The sequence below is a fragment of the Schistocerca piceifrons genome, chromosome 8 (genome assembly GCF_021461385.2).
Source record: "Schistocerca piceifrons isolate TAMUIC-IGC-003096 chromosome 8, iqSchPice1.1, whole genome shotgun sequence".
NCBI lineage: Eukaryota > Metazoa > Arthropoda > Insecta > Orthoptera > Acrididae > Schistocerca > Schistocerca piceifrons.
Genome location: NC_060145.1, coordinates 153,453,146 through 153,469,396, shown reverse-complemented (window position 1 = coordinate 153,469,396; position 16,251 = coordinate 153,453,146). Strand labels below are relative to the sequence as shown.

The 16,251-nt window shown below is 42.7% G+C and overlaps 1 protein-coding gene across 1 annotated transcript in view; it reads left to right on the top strand.

Annotated features, from left to right (window-relative positions):
- LOC124712148 (UDP-glycosyltransferase UGT5-like) overlaps window positions 1-16,251 on the top strand; it is a 48,219-nt gene that overhangs the window by 25,454 nt on the left and 6,514 nt on the right. The window contains exons 4-5 of the mRNA XM_047242445.1: window positions 6,120-6,342; window positions 14,219-14,438. Coding sequence (XP_047098401.1) covers window positions 6,120-6,342; window positions 14,219-14,438 — 443 coding nt within the window. The remainder of the gene's footprint in view (window positions 1-6,119; window positions 6,343-14,218; window positions 14,439-16,251) is intronic.

Genomic DNA, 16,251 nt, shown 5'->3' with positions numbered 1-16,251 from the left:
ATGGAGAGCTGCATCAAACCAGTCTCTGGACTGAAAACCACAACATCAGCTGCCAGTGGACTTTGATTTATATTAATGGTGCAAGTTAAAAGTTTTTGCTGGACCAGGGTTCGAACTCGGACTCCAACTTACCCGGCACACACGCTGACCACTTCGCCATCCAGACGCAGTGGTCAGTACAGCGACATGGACTACCGTAGCACACCTGCCACGAGACACACATTCTCAACTTACTTGTGTAGCACAGACTGCTGATGTAGTGTACTTGTCTAAAAGACTAGACATTACATATATAATTTAGGCGATGACAGCCAACTATCACTTAAGTGAAGATGCACGCCAAAACGCCAAACTATTACGGAAATCAGCGAAATGCTGCAAGTAATGGGGCTAATGAGCAGGGCCTCTACATCAGTAGCATGTGATGTAAGTTGAGAATTTGAGTCTCACGAGAGATGTGCTATGGAAGTCTGTGCAGTTGTGGTGACCACGGTGCCCGGATGGGGTTGTGGTCAGCGCATTTGCCTAATATGCAAGGGAGCCAGGTTCGAATCCCAGTCCTGCACAAATTCTTCAACTTGCCCCATGGATACAAATTGATGCCCACGAGCAGCTAACATCATTCCTTTGTTTCTTAATTCATAGTTCCTGCAGGATCAAAATGGTGTCTGTTATTTTGGACAAATCCGAAAGAAAAGACACAACATACTGGAATATAAGATGTAAACACAATAAACATGGTCACAAGACTATATATACACTTAGTATACCTATAAATGGCGTGTAATGTAAAGTATATACTGAGAAATGACAATATATGCCTATTAAAGTGCTGCTGTAGCTGTACAGTGGAAACCTTTTCCTCCCCAGAATCGAAAGTACAGACGCACCGACCCATAAGGGTGCAAGAAGTATAGAAAAACCACAACAGCTCAATAGAGCCAGTGGAACGGCTCACATCGAGAGGCAGAGATAGTGCGATCTCTCAGGCTTGATTTATTGATGATGTACTTTCGTGTGTCCTGCTGAATTGTTCTTTCGTTTCCAACGTAATTATGGCCGCACTACGGGATTTAACAGGCTTTGAACGTGCAACGGCACTTGGAGCTAGAAGCGCGAGTTATTCCATTTCGTAAATCGTTAGGGAATTCAATATTTCGAGGTGTGCCAAGAATATCAAATTTCTGGTGTTACCTTTCACCACGGACAACGTAGTGGCCGACGGCCATCACCTAACGAGCGACAGCAGCGTTTGCGTAGAATTGTCGCTTCTAACAGACAAGCAACACAGAGTGGAATAATCGCAGAAGTTAATGAGAGACGTACGACGAACATATTCGCTAGGAACGTATTCGTTAAAACAGTGCGCCGGTTTGGCGTTAATGCGCTACGGCAGTAGAGGACCGACGCGAGTGTCTTTGGTAGCATTCCGACAACGCCTGCAGTGCATCTTCTGGGCTCGGTACCATGTCGGTTGGGCCCTAGACACTGGAAAAACGTGACCTGGCCAGATGAGTCCTTATTTGATCAGAGATGATGGTAGAGATCGAGTGGGGCGCAGACCCCACGAATCCATGGACACAGTTGTCAACAAGGCTCTGTGCAAGTCGGTGGTGGCTCCATAATGGTGTGGGCTGTGTTTACATGGAATGGACTGTGTCCTCTGATCCAACTGAAGCGATCATTGACTGCAAATAGTTATGTTTCGCTACTTAGAGATGACTTGCTGCTATTTATGGCTTTCATGTCCCCCCATGAACCATGGACCTTGCCGTTGGTGGGGAGGCTTGCGTGCCTCAGCGATACAGATAGCTGTACCGTAGGTACAACCACAACGGAGGGGTATCTGTTGAGAGGCCAGACAAACGTGTGGTTCCTGAAGAGGGGCAGCAGCCTTTTCAGTAGTTGCAAGGGCAACAGTCTGGATGATTGACTGATCTGGCCTTGTAACAATAACCAAAACGGCCTTGCTGTGCTGGTACTGCGAACGGCTGAAAGCAAGGGGAAACTACGGCCGTAATTTTTCCCGAGGGCACGCAGCTTTTACTGTATGATTAAATGATGATGGCGTCCTCTTGGGCAAAATATTCCGGAGGTAAAATAGTCCCCCATTCGGATCTCCGGGCGGGGACTACTCAAGAGGATGTCGTTATCAGTAGAAAGAAAACTGGCGTTCTACGGATCGGAGCGTGGAATGTCAGATCCCTTAATCGGGCAGGTAGGTTAGAAAATTTAAAAAGGGAAATGGATAGGTTAAAGTTAGATATAGTGGGAATTAGTGAAGTTCGGTGGCAGGAGGAACAAGACTTCTGGTCAGGTGACTACAGGGTTATAAACACAAAGTCAAATAGGGGTAATGCAGGAGTAGGTTTAATAATGAATAGGAAAATAGGAATGCGGGTAAGCTACTACAAATAGCATAGTGAACGCATTATTGTGGCCAAGATAGACACGAAGCCCATGCCTACTACAGTAGTACAAGTTTATATGCCAACTAGCTCTGCAGATGACGAAGAAATTAAAGAAATGTATGATGAAATAAAAGAAATTATTCAGATAGTGAAGGGAGACGAAAATTTAATAGGCATGGGTGACTGGAATTCGTCAGTAGGAAAAGGGAGAGAAGGAAACGTAGTAGGTGAATATGGATTGGGGCTAAGAAATGAAAGAGGAAGCCACCTGGTAGAATTTTGCACAGAGCACAACTTAATCATAGCTAACACTTGGTTTAAGAATCATGATAGAAGGTTGTATACATGGAAGAACCCTGGAGATACTAAAAGGTATCAGATAGATTATATAATGGTAAGACAGAGATTTAGGAACCAGGTTTTAAATTGTAAGACATTTCCAGGGGCAGATGTGGACTCTGACCACAATCTATTGGTTATGACCTGTAGATTAAAACTGAAAAAACTGCAAAAAGGTGGGAATTTAAGGAGATGGGACCTGGATAAACTGAAAGAACCAGAAGTTGTACAGAGTTTCAGGGAGAGCATAAGGGAACAATTGACAGGAATGGGGGAAAGAAATACAGTAGAAGAAGAATGGGTAGCTTTGAGGGATGAAGTAGTGAAGGCAGCAGAGGATCAAGTAGCTAAAAAGACGAGGGCTAGTAGAAATCCTTGGGTAACAGAAGAAATATTGAATTTAATTGATGAAAGGAGAAAATATAAAAATGCAGTAAATGAAGCAGGCAAAAAGGAGTACAAACGTCTCAAAAATGAGATCGACAAGAAGTGCAAAATGGCTAAGCAGCGATGGCTTGAGGACAAATGTAAGGATGTAGAGGCTTATCTCACTAGGGGTAAGATAGATACTGCCTACAGGAAAATTAAAGAGACCTTCGGAGATACGAGAACCACTTGTATGAATATCAAGAGCTCAGATGGAAACCCAGTTCTAAGCAAAGAAGCGAAAGCAGAAAGGTGGAAGGAGTATATAGAGGGTCTATACAAGGGCGATGCACTTGAGGACAATATTATGGAAATGGAAGAGGATGTAGATGAAGATGAAATGGGAGATACGATACTGCGTGAAGAGTTTGACAGAGCACTGAAAGACCTGAGTCGAAACAAGGCCCCCGGAGTGGACAACAATCCATTGGAACTACTGACGGCCTTGGGAGAGCTGGTCCTGACAAAACTCTACCATCTGGTGAGCAAGATGTAATAAACAGGCGAAATACCTTCAGACTTCAAGAAGAATATAATAATTCCAATCCCAAAGAAAGCAGGTGTCGACAGATGTGAAAATTACCGAACAATGAGTTTAATAAGTCACAGCTGCAAAATACTAACTCGAATTCTTTACAGACGAGTGGAAAAACTAGTAGAAGCCGACCTTGGGGAAGATGAGTTTGGATTCCGTAGAAATACTGGAACACGTGAGGCAATACTGACCTTACGACTCATCTTAGAAGAAAGATTGAGGAAAGGCAAACCTACGTTTCTAGCATTTGTAGACTTAGAGAACGCTTTTGACAATGTTGACTGGAATACTCTCTTTCAAATTCTAACGGTGGCAGGGGTAAAATACAGGGAGCGAAAGGCTATTTACAATTTGTACAGAAACCAGATGGCAGTTATAAGAGTCGAGGGACAAGAAAGGGAAGCAGTGGTCGGGAAGGGAGTAAGACAGGGCTGTAGCCTCTCCCCGATGTTATTCAATCTGTATGTTGAGCAAGCAGTAAAGGAAACAAAAGAAAAATTCGGAGTAGGTATTAAAATTCATGGAGAAGAAATAAAAATGCTGAGGTTCGCCGATGACATTGTAATTCTGTCAGAGACAGCAAAGGACTTGGAAGAGCAGTTGAACGGAATGGATGGTGTCTTGAAGGGAGGATATAAGATGAACATCAACAAAAGCAAAACGAGGATAATGGAATGTAGTCGAATTAAGTCGGGTGATGTTGAGGGTATTAGATTAGGAAATGAGACACTTAAAGTAGTAAAGGAGTTTTGCTATTTGGGGAGCAAAATAACTGATGATGGTCGAAGTAGAGAGGATATCAAATGTAGACTGGCAATGGCAAGGAAAGCGTTTCTGAAGAAGAGAAATTTGTTAACATCGAGTATAGATTTAAGTGTCAGGAAGTCATTTCTGAAAGTATTTGTATGGAGTGTAGCCATGTATGGAAGTGAAACATGGACGGTAAATAGTTTGGACAAGAAGAGAATAGAAGTTTTCGAAATGTGGTGCTACAGAAGAATGCTGAAGATTAGATGGGTGGATCACATAAATAATGAGGAAGTATTGAATATGATTGGGGAGAAGAGAAATTTGTGGCACATCTTGACCAGAAGAAGGAATCGGTTGGTAGGACATGTTCTGAGACATCAAGGGATCACCAATTTAGTATTGGAGGGCAGCGTGGAGGGTAAAAATCGTAGGGGGAGACCAAGAGATGAATACACTAAGCAGATTCAGAAGGATGTAGGTTGCAGTAGGTACTGGGAGATGAAGAAGCTTGCACAGGATAGAGTAGCATGGAGAGCTGCATCAAACCAGTCTCAGGACTGAAGACCACAACAACAACAACATGTCCCCACACTTGTCACCGGGCCACAACAGTTCGCGATTGGTTTCGAGAACATTCTGGACAAGTTGAGCGAATGATTTGGCCACCCATATTGGCCGGCATGAATCTCATTGGACATTTATGGGACGTAATGTAGAGGTCATTTCGTGCAGAAAATCCTCCACCGGCAACACTTCCGTAATTATAGGCAGCTACAGAGGCGGCATGGCTCAGTATTTCTGCATGGAACTTCCAACGACTTGTTGAGTCTATGCCACGTCGAAGTGCTGCACTGTGCCGGGCCGGCCGCTGTGACCGAATGGTTCTAGGCGCTTCAGTCCGAAACCGCTATACTGCTATGGCCGCAGGTTCGAGTCTTGCCTCGGGATGGATGTGTGTGATGTCATTAGTTCTAAGTCTAGGGGACTGATGACCTCAGATGTTAAGTCCCATAGTGCTTAGAGCCATTTGAACCATTTGAACCACTGTGCCAGGAAGACAGGGATCTGACACGATATTTGGAGGTGTCCCACGAACTTGAGCACCTCAGTGTACTGCACACATATGTACTGGCTGTCAAAGAACGAGTAAGATTTTGGAGAATTAGAGGATGGTATCCTAATCACATACAACTTCGCCGGTCATGTATTCACTATATCTGTGTTGTGAGCTATGTGTGCATGAAGGTGTAAAGCGTATGTATTGGTTTCTGTGTAAGCAAACAATCACAAGATCCGCGAGTATAGCTAAACTGCGATACGAAATTCACATTATGTGTGTCCAAATACTTCCGCTTTTGATTTTTTATTACGCTGCAAATATGAAAAGCCCATCACACTATCAATCGATACTACAGGACATAGACATTATCATCAAATACGTGTACTGTAGATTCAACAGTACCTGAGATGGGAACAAAGCATGACATGCGCTGTCCTTCGCAAAAATATATGTAATTACTATACCGACTTTCACTGTTACACTTTTCGGAGAAAATCAACCATGAATATTAAATAAACTGTGTGATATGATCTGCCAAGAAACACTGACAATTTGCTTTCCCGAGATGCAACTATAACCGCTTTTTCTTTTGTTGAAGGACTTGAAGAAGCTAATGGACAACGCAAAAGATGGAGTAATATTCTTCAGCATGGGATCTCTCGTAAAGAGTGCGGATTTTCCACAGGAGAGTATTCAAGCTTTCCTCACAGTCTTCTCTAAACTGAAGCAACTGGTCCTGTGGAAATGGGAGAACGACACCATACCTGGAAAGCCAGAAAATGTGCATCTGGGCAAATGGTTTCCACAGTCTGACTTGCTAGGTAAGTTTCACTACTCTCTCTTTCTAAGCGCATTTGTCCTTCACTCATGTTAACATCACTTTAGCCCTGTCTCTTATTATACAGTACTGGAGCACTGCTACGTGACTGTACTACAGCAATTCGTATTGACCATTGTTCTATCTTATGGGGTAACAAACGAAAGATTAAAGATTTCTAAGTAGAGAGGATGTACCTAGCGCTTTATTTAGGTCGGAGTATCATCAAAAATGGTTCAAATGGCTCTGAGCACTATGGGACTTAACATCTGTGGTCATCTGTCCCCTAGAACTTAAAACTACTTAAACCTAACTAACCTAAAGACATCACACACATCCATGCCCGAGGCAGGATTCGAATCTGCGACCGTAGCAGTCGCGCGGTTCCGGACTGAGCGCCTAGAACCGCTAGACCACCGCGGCCGGCTGGAGTGTCATCGACAGGTATAGAAGTAACGTGTGTCTTGCTGCAGGGAAGTGCGTTCAGACCCTTGCTGTTGATATTCGTTAATAGCAGGAAGACAATATTAATAATGACATCCCATTTTTGCAGGTGATTCAGTCATTAGTAATAAAAAAAGCAGCTCAGCTATTCAGTTAGATATTGTTAACATGTAATCTGTTGTAAAGATTGGTGACTTTTTTTTAATATTTATGAAGAAAGTGCGCTTCACAAAAGTAAAAAGAAGTGGTACGCTAAGAAATCAGTCAATTTATAAAAATACCTGCATGTCACACCTTTGTAGTGCCATAAAACGGAATGACTAGGCTTAACCATAGTTAAAGCCATTGGCACACTTGAGTTCATACGTAGGATATGGGAGGGTGATGAGCCTCGAGGGTAGTGTACCTATGAACACGTGATGTTTTCTGGCTGCTGTTTCAATCTTAATGACCGACTTCAGAATCACATGAAAGTATGTGCAATAGAGACCACCAAATGCAGTTTCCAGTATTTTCTACTGTTTCTATTGTTATAATACATGAGGTAGTGTTTCGTGCAGCATTCGTAAAAACATTGAGGTCTACACGGTCAAGTACTGTATAATGCATTAAAGGAATTTCTAAGACATTGTTAGTTCTTCGGGTACAGTATGTTATGCTGAGTGAAATCCTACGTATTTTTAAAACTACTTATATAACGTGTGTATTGTTTAGCCGTACTTCCTTGGTTGTCTTCCACGTTGCACCTTGAAACAGAAGGTCTTCTACCATAAAACATGTGATATTTGCAAAATAATTGAATTCCTTTATTGTCTTAACAGATCTACCTATCATGAAAACGTAAATTTGTGTTAATTTCCAATAGCTTCTATTTCAAAATGTATTTAACTTGTAAATGAATTTTGGTGATACTTCAGTTTAATTTGATTTCACTTATTGACTACTAGCCTTGCGCCAGCTCCTTCGCTCGCGTAGACTGTATGGCCTACAGAATTTTCGTTTTGTTTTGTTTTTACTAAATTGAATGTTGTTCACAAATTGCAACATCTTTTAAGCTCTTCACGATGATCAAGGCCTCGTAAGCATCGTCTTTCCCAAAGGTACTTCTGACCAAAAAGCGGTTCTGGTACTGGAGTCCAAAGTTTTTCTTAATCATGCCTTTTGCGTTCTTGTGGAGATATTTCCACAGCAACTTTCATCCTTTAACATATATTTCTTTATATCTAAGGAGGAAGTGAAATACCAATTTTCATAAGTTTAGCTTCACAATTTTTTTTAATATAACGAAATATTTTTTCAGAAATTTTCATCCCCTATTGCACTCCCTTAGGGGATGAATTTCCAGAAATATTCAAACACCTATCGTTTTGTTTCTAAATGAGAAGTCAAATACTAGCTCTCATAGATAAAGCCTTAAAAATCCTTTAGTAGTTCTTTAGCAGTTACTTATTTTCAAAAAACTCTTAGTAGCCAAATTTCCAAAAAATGCTGAAACACGTATTTTTTATTTTCTGACTGAGAAATCAGATATCAGTTTTCGTAGCCCCAGCTTCACAACTCCCTTAATAGCGACATACTTTCAAAAAGCCTCTCGTCCCCTATTTCGCCCCCTTAGCAGTGGAATTTCGGACAGTCCCTTCTTAAACGGTGCCCACAATCTAAGATCCACACACTCTCCCAACTTCAAGTTAAGTTTCTGTCCTTGAAGAATTTGGCTCGGCGATGATGATGAGTCAGTCAATCAGTCTGATGGTATTTCACCACCGTAGGGGTTGTATTTCAAGATTTTGTTTTAAAAATGCCTTCGAAATGAAAGAGTTTCATAAAACGTTTCATCACATATTTCACCCGCTTAGGGGTTGAATTTCCACAAACAGTGAAACACGTTTTTTTTTTTATTTCTAACTAAGAAGCCAAATTTAAATTTTCATAAATTTAGCTTTAAAAATTCTTTCATAGTAACATATTTTCATAAGAATTCTCATCCCCAATATCACTCCCTTAGTTGTTCAAATTCCAAAAACAATGAAACACGTAATTTTTTATTTGTAACCGAGAAGTCAGATACAAATGTTCATTGATGTAGCTTTGAAAATACGTCAGTAGTTTTTTAATAAGGATGTATTTTCAAAAAAAGCTTTCAACCACTTTCCCACTCCCATAGGGTTAAATTTCTAAAAATGCTGAACCACGGGTTTCTTTACTTCTGACCGAAAAAGCAGATACCAATTTTCGTAGGTCTAGCTTCAAAATTCCCTAAGTAGCCATATTTCTATAGAAAACCGTTCATCTCGTGTTTCAGTTCTTTAGGGTTGGAATTTCGAAAAATCCCTTCTTAAACGACGCCAGCAGTATGAATTCCGAATTGCGGTTTGGGCAATGATGAATCAGTCAGTCAGTCAGGACATTGCCTTTCATATAAAGAGATTGGTTTGTAGCAGCGTAATAAGTAACAGACAGATTATTGAAGACAACCGCGACGAGACTATTTCGACTGCAACACTTTTAATTTTCGATTGTATATTGGTTCCTAGATACATAACAATGTTATACGTTGGAACATGTTTTTCACATTTGGCAAAACCTTAATTTTCCAGAGTAATTTCTGAAAGTTAAATAAAAAATCTGGAGCGCAACGAAAAGTGACTGCTATCACTTAATAACGGAATAGGGAAACAAATTAAACATCTCTTACAGTACTGGCTAGAGGTGAAAGTCTGAAGGATGTTAAAAGGTTTAACAGTCTCCCATACTGGGAAAATACAATGTGTCGACAAAACAGGTTGCTTGGAAAGAAATCGATTGCTCTAGTTTCTAGGAGCCATATCAAACAGTACTGAAAGGTACCTTGAACTCACCCCTTTATGGGAGGTCGCTAACGTACGCCTGGTCAGTAGCGGTCGATACGAAAGTATGGGTGATCGAATTGTAGTGATGGGTGCAATTTTCAGTGGCAGTATTTGGCCAGAAACGGGAGCAGTATCTGTGACGTAAAGTTCCCGATCACCAGTCTTTGGCAAAAGTTATGGTTTAAATTCCAGACTTATCCACAGTGTCTCATATAGTCAGAACATTACTCTGTTGATGGTGATCCGTCCGCAGATTGGGGACGCTAAGCTCTTCAGCCCTCATGCTACTATTCGAGAGGAGTAGATTACGTGCCGCCACAGGGTATCGAAAAATGGCTCTGAGCACTATGAGACTTAACTTCTGAGGTCATCAGTCCCCTAGAACTTAGAACTACTTAAACCTAACTAACCTAAGGACATCAAACACACCCATGCCCGAGCAGGATTCGAACCTGCGACCGTAGCGGTAGCGCGGTTCTAGACTGAAGCACCTAGAACCGCACGGCCACTCCGGCCGGCGCCACCGGGTATCAACCTCTCCCTTCTCTTGTCATCGTTATCACACAATACGAACATACAGGCAAATATTACATATACTCACCGATACCCCACAATATACACACGATTCAACTCTCACACTTTTTTTTTTTTTTTTTTCTCTTTGAGTCATCAGTCTTCTGACTGGTTTGACGCGGCCCGCCACAATTCCCCTTCTGTGCCAACCTTTTCACCTCAGAGTAATACTTGAAACATACGCCCTCAAATACTTGCTGGATGTATTCCAATCTCTGTTTTCTTTTTTCTTTTTTGCCCTACACGGCTCCCTCTAGTACCATGGAAGCTATTCCACGATGTCTTAACAGGTGGCCTAAAATCCAGTACCTTCTTCTTGTCAGTGTTTTCGATATCTTTCCTCGCCCATTCTGCAGAGAACCTCTTCAGTCCTCATTTTATCAGTCTGTAGCACCACGTCTGAAGTGCTTCGTTCCTCTCCTGTTCCGGTCCAAACGCACTTTCTCAGAAATTTCTTCCACAAATTAAGGCCTATATTTGATACTAGTAGACTTCTCTTGGGCAGGAATGTCCTTTTTACCAGTACTTGTCAACTTTTTATATACTCCTTGCTCCGTCCGTCATGAGTTACTTTGCTTTCTAGATAGGAATATTCCATGACTTCGGCTACTTCGTGATCCCCAATTCTGATCTGAGGTTTAGCACTGTTCTCACGTATGTTACTTCTCATTACTTTCATCTCTCTTCGATTTACTCTCGATCAGTATTCTGTACCCATTAGACTGTTCATTCCATCCAACAGATTCTGTAATTCTTTAAATGGTTCATATGGCTCTGAGCATTATGGGACTTAACATCTGAGGTCATCAGTCCCCTAGAACTTAGAACTACTTAAACCTAACTAACCTAAGAACATCACACACATCCAGGCCCAAGGCAGGATTCGAACCTGCGACCGTAGCAGCAACGTGGTTCCAGACTGAAGCGCCTAGAACCGCTCGGCCACACCGGCTTGCTCTTCATGACCAACTATTCTGCTTATCTTCGTGTTTGCCAAACTCTACCTTGGCCTACAAGGTCGCCAAGTCTGTCTTCAATCGAGAACGTATGGAGTATTATGGGCAGGTCACTCCAACCAACTCGGAATTTTGACGAGTTTTGAACAGAATTATGGACGATATCCAACAATGCTATCAATCAGTGCCAAGTCGAATTACTGCCTGCATAAGGGCGACAGGTGGACCAATGCGTTATTGATTTGTCCAATATGTGAAGCAATTTCTCTTTAATAAATCATTCAGTTTTCGCGAAATTGTAATCACTTGTTTGTCTGTACATGTACAGCACATCTACCGACTGATTTCCATCCCATTCGGATAATTCTTTCGTGGTGCGTCTTTTTTTGTCTTAGAGTGTACATACCGTATACCGGGGCGTATAATCCCGTGGGAACATTCAACTATACTTCCATGGGACCTGTGGTAGGAATTGAAGCAACCATGGCAACTGCGGAATATATAAACACTGTTGCGGACCACCTGCATATCTGATTACTTGATGTCTTCGCCGACGACGTTCGCATCTAGTGGCGGGACAAGACCAGAATCGTACTACAGGGATTTGTGGAAAATGATAATGAACCACATTGATATCTTGAGCACTTAATTTCTCCTAACCTGAACCCTAAGGGAGATATCTGGGACGCTGTCTGGCGTCCACCCTTCACGCGCAAACCACGGGCTGTGATTCACGGAAAATGTGTGACCTGTCCGAAGACATCTGGTGCCGTATACTTGCGAAAAGCTACTAAGATACACGGTGTGAAACAGTCACGCAAGAGTTATGCTCCCATTATGTGAATCAAAATGGAAAAAAAAACAGTGCTGATATTCTCGCTGAAGGAGGAATTTGGTTCCTGTCATTCACTGGATGTCAGGCGACTAGTTTATTGACGCGTTTAGTTTGCAATAGTCATCAAAAATCAATACAGGGAGAAGAACTTCATACATACAGTATTATTTCATGTGAATGTGACACATTCCAAAACGTTTTGGCTTGTGTCCCATTCACATGACCCTTACTGTATGTAAGTAATTCTTCTCCCTGCCCCGATTTTTTGATGATGATCGTAACAGAAACGCGTATGTATACCAGCTGCCTCACATCCAGTGACTGACAAGAACAAAAATCTTCCTTCACCCAGAATATCAGAACTGTTTCTCCACTTTAAGCTACTAAGGACTTTTATACTCCACGCCACCCATATTCTATACTGCTTTCCGAAGGTAGACAAACACACTATTAAGCAGGTGGTAGTAATGATTTGGCTCATTAGTGTATTTATTTGTATTATTAATTATTGACAATTACGTGGTGTTCCTCGCTCTTTCCATAGTTGTGCTGAAAAGTAAATTCCTTAAAGTAACTAATCTGTTAGCCATTAAAATTACAACATCACGAACGATCGAAAATAACGACATTTTATGTGTCCTACGCATACAATCTAGGAGGAAGAGTAGACGATTAATTTGCAGGTGATTTGAGATTACACAGAGTGCGGAATTTAGTACACCGAGCTGTAACGCAGACGAGCATCTAGTTTAACTCAGCTCAGATGACAGACAAGGTTACGTCATTCCTTGCTGCTACGACTCTGTCCAAGGCTTTGTCATTCGCAGTAGTTGGTGAGCGATGGTGCGTCAATCTGTCGGCAGTTCATGATCAGGTATTTTTAATGGGTGAGAGATCTGCAGAACGCTCTGACCGTGATAGAGTCTAACGACCTCTGTATCGAACTAATTCAAGACCTAACGTACAAAGAAGGGTCTTGCATCATCTTGTTGAAACATAGTGGTACAGAAACCTAGAAGATAGGACAAAGTTCGCTGCCTTAACAGGTCATAAATGCAACAGCTGATAGCCAAATTACCAGCTGTATTAACAAAAGGTGAACTGTAATCCTCGGAGCCTCCACATCCGATCACACTCATCATGTACGTGTGAGAACCTGGACTTTTCTGAAAGAAGGACGTGGTGATTCCCCTGCCTCAAGTGTTGTCTTTGGGCACATCGCTATTGACACGCCTCACCCTGTTGCTGCACCCAGCTAAGAGCCAACTATGGTCGCCATAGCAACAGTCCATAGCGCACCAGACGCGGTGGCGCTGCATGGTGGATATTTTCTGCAAACACTACCAGATCCAGGCTCCAGGTATCAGATGTCACTGTACGATGCTACACCACTGAGCGAACATAATGTTTGTCCTATCGGGCGCTAGTCATGTGGGACCATTCTGATCCAGTATGGCTATCAGTATGGCTCTCCTGATCCAATCGATTACGTATTGGCATTATACTTTGAGAGACCTACCAACGCGAGCAGCCATCTCGTTGAACGATAGAATCAGTCTTAACAGATCACGAGCCTTTTGTCGTCAAATTCTTACAGTAGGTTTAATACGGCCCTGAAACAAACTACAACGTTCAAATGTGATTACTCAATGAGAAGTCAACTGCATAAGCCGTCTTTATATTCGGAATTTAGATAACATTTCTCCTACCTACGCCAACAGTCTTGTCACAGTGGTAACATCGGTTCCCGTCAGATCACCGAAGTTAAGTGCTGTCGGGCTTGGCTTGAACTTGGATGGGTGGCCGTCCGGTCTGTCGAACACTGTTGCCAAACGGAGTCCACTCAACCCTTGTGAGGCAAATTGAGGAGTTACTTGGCTGAGAATTAGCGGCTCCGGTCACAAGAACGGGAGATCAGTGTGCTGACCTCACATCCTTCCACCTCCGCATCCCGTGACACCTGTGGGGTGAAGACGACACGGCGGTCGGTCAGTACCGTTGGGTCTTCGGAGACCTGTCGTGACGGATTTTAGTTTAAATTTTTCTAGTTTACTTTTCTACTACCTGCTGTGTGAGATTTGTGCTGAAAAGACTATCGTTTACCTACCCATGCACATTAGTGCCAACTGTCTCCGTGATGTTGCAGTTTTAATGGCCAGCAATGTATTTCACATGTTTTGCAGCTAACCTGTGTGTTTGGCAGTGATGATGGTTGTGTTTCAGCTCACAAAAACGTACAGCTCTTCATCTCCCACGGAGGACTGCAGAGCAGTTTGGAAGCGACCGCTCGGGGTGTCCCCGTTATCGGAATACCAGTTGGACCTGAACAGAGCTATAATGCCCGCAGAATCGCCAACTTCGGATACGGCATCGTACTAGATCTGCAAAACTTGACTGCCCAGTCCGTGGAGTGGGCTATTTATGAAGTTTTGAACAACCCAGTGTGAGTTACTCTGCTTATTTTATGTGTTATGTAGACCTTATTTCATATTTTGTGGGTAACAATCGGCAGCCTTCGCCTTCGCCTGCCGTGAGCAACAGTTCGTTCTGGGCTGGCTTCTTCGTATCCTCATAGCAAGAGGGAGAGAATAAAAGCCTTCCTCATTTACTTAGGAAAGGTGAGGAAAATGGGAAGGGCTATTATCAGACTAGGAAGTGGTCTGAATTTCAAACAGGTAATGCTTAAGTAGTTCAATGGTTTATTTTCTATGTATATGAGGGGCAGTCGCATGAAAGCGAAACACCCTACACAACGAGGCAATGGAATGGACCCATTCAGAAGTAATCACCACACGCGTTAAGACATTTATCGCACTGGAAGAGGTGACGATCAATTTCAGTTTCGTAGAACGCGGTCGGATGGTGAGGAATTCACAACCACGCCGACTCTTGCACTCTCTCATCCGACTAAATCCGGTGTCCACGGGTGTCTTTCTTCAGGTCGTCAAAGATGCGAGAATCACACGGTGAAAGATCCCGCCTGTACTGAGAATGTTTCAGTGATTCCCAATTAAATAGCTGAGATGGAGGCTTTTTCCGATTGTGATTCAACGCTCGAGGAACTGGATTACATGTATAGTTGCGATCGATAGTTTTGGTACACTAAATAAATGATGTTGTAAATCGTAGGATTACCTGTAGTGTAAGCAGCATTGGTAGGGAAAGAAACATAAATGGGAGACTAGGAGCCGATGATCTCTTTTTGTTTGCACATAATTTGAACTGCACATCGCTCAGTGTTAAACCACTGTGTTTTTTACATCCTTACAAAATATAAATTGCATTTTATAGGTAATAAAAGTTAGCTGATCGCGTATCTTCAGTGCTTTTATGCATCCAAAGTAGTTACTTCAGATGCAAGTAAAGTTTATACAAGGTATAGAACTTAAATAGTGGCAACTATTTATTCACAACCGATACAAAAGAGTTACATGTTTGCACCTGTTACTGCCCTTCAGAGTAATCGCCAGCCTTGTGTAGAACCCGTTGCCACAGATGTGGAAGGCGTAGTAGACCGTTAGCAGAGCCTGTTCTGTTGATGGTGGGAATGGAGCGGTCTACTGCCTGTCGAATCTCTGGAACAGTTCTGAAGCGAATGCCACGAAGTGGTTCCTTCGTCTTCGGAATCAAATCAAAGTCACAAGGACTTAAGTCCGGGCAGTATGTTGGACGGTACAGTACTTCCCAGTCCCATCGACCGAACAGAGCAGCCACAGCATGCACTGTATGCGCCCGCGCATTGTCGTGCAAGGCGCTGGGTGGGTTGCGTTCCTCCACGGCAGACCGTCAATGCACGGTATTACTGTTCGTTTTTGGAGCATCACCTGCGACCAGCTTTGCGAAAGAAGCGGCGACACTTTTTGCACAACCCACCCATCATTTTGGGGCGCATACAGCGCAAGCTGTAGCTGCTCTGTTCGGTCGTTGGGTCTGCGAAGTACTGTACCATCCACCATACTACCCGGACTTAAGTCCTTGTGACTTTGATTTGATTCCGAAGATGAAGGAACTGCTTCGTGGCATTCGCTTCAGAACTGTTCCAGAGATTCGACAGGCAGTAGACCGCTCCAATCCCACCATCAACTCAACAGGCTCTGCTAACGGTACACTATGCCTTCTACATAGCTGGTTACGGGTTCTACAAAACTCTGGTGACTACTTTGAAGAACAGTAACAGGTGCTAACGTGTAACTCTTTTGTATCGGTTGTGAATAAATAGTTCCCACTATTTAAGTTCCAACCCTGGTATGCACAAA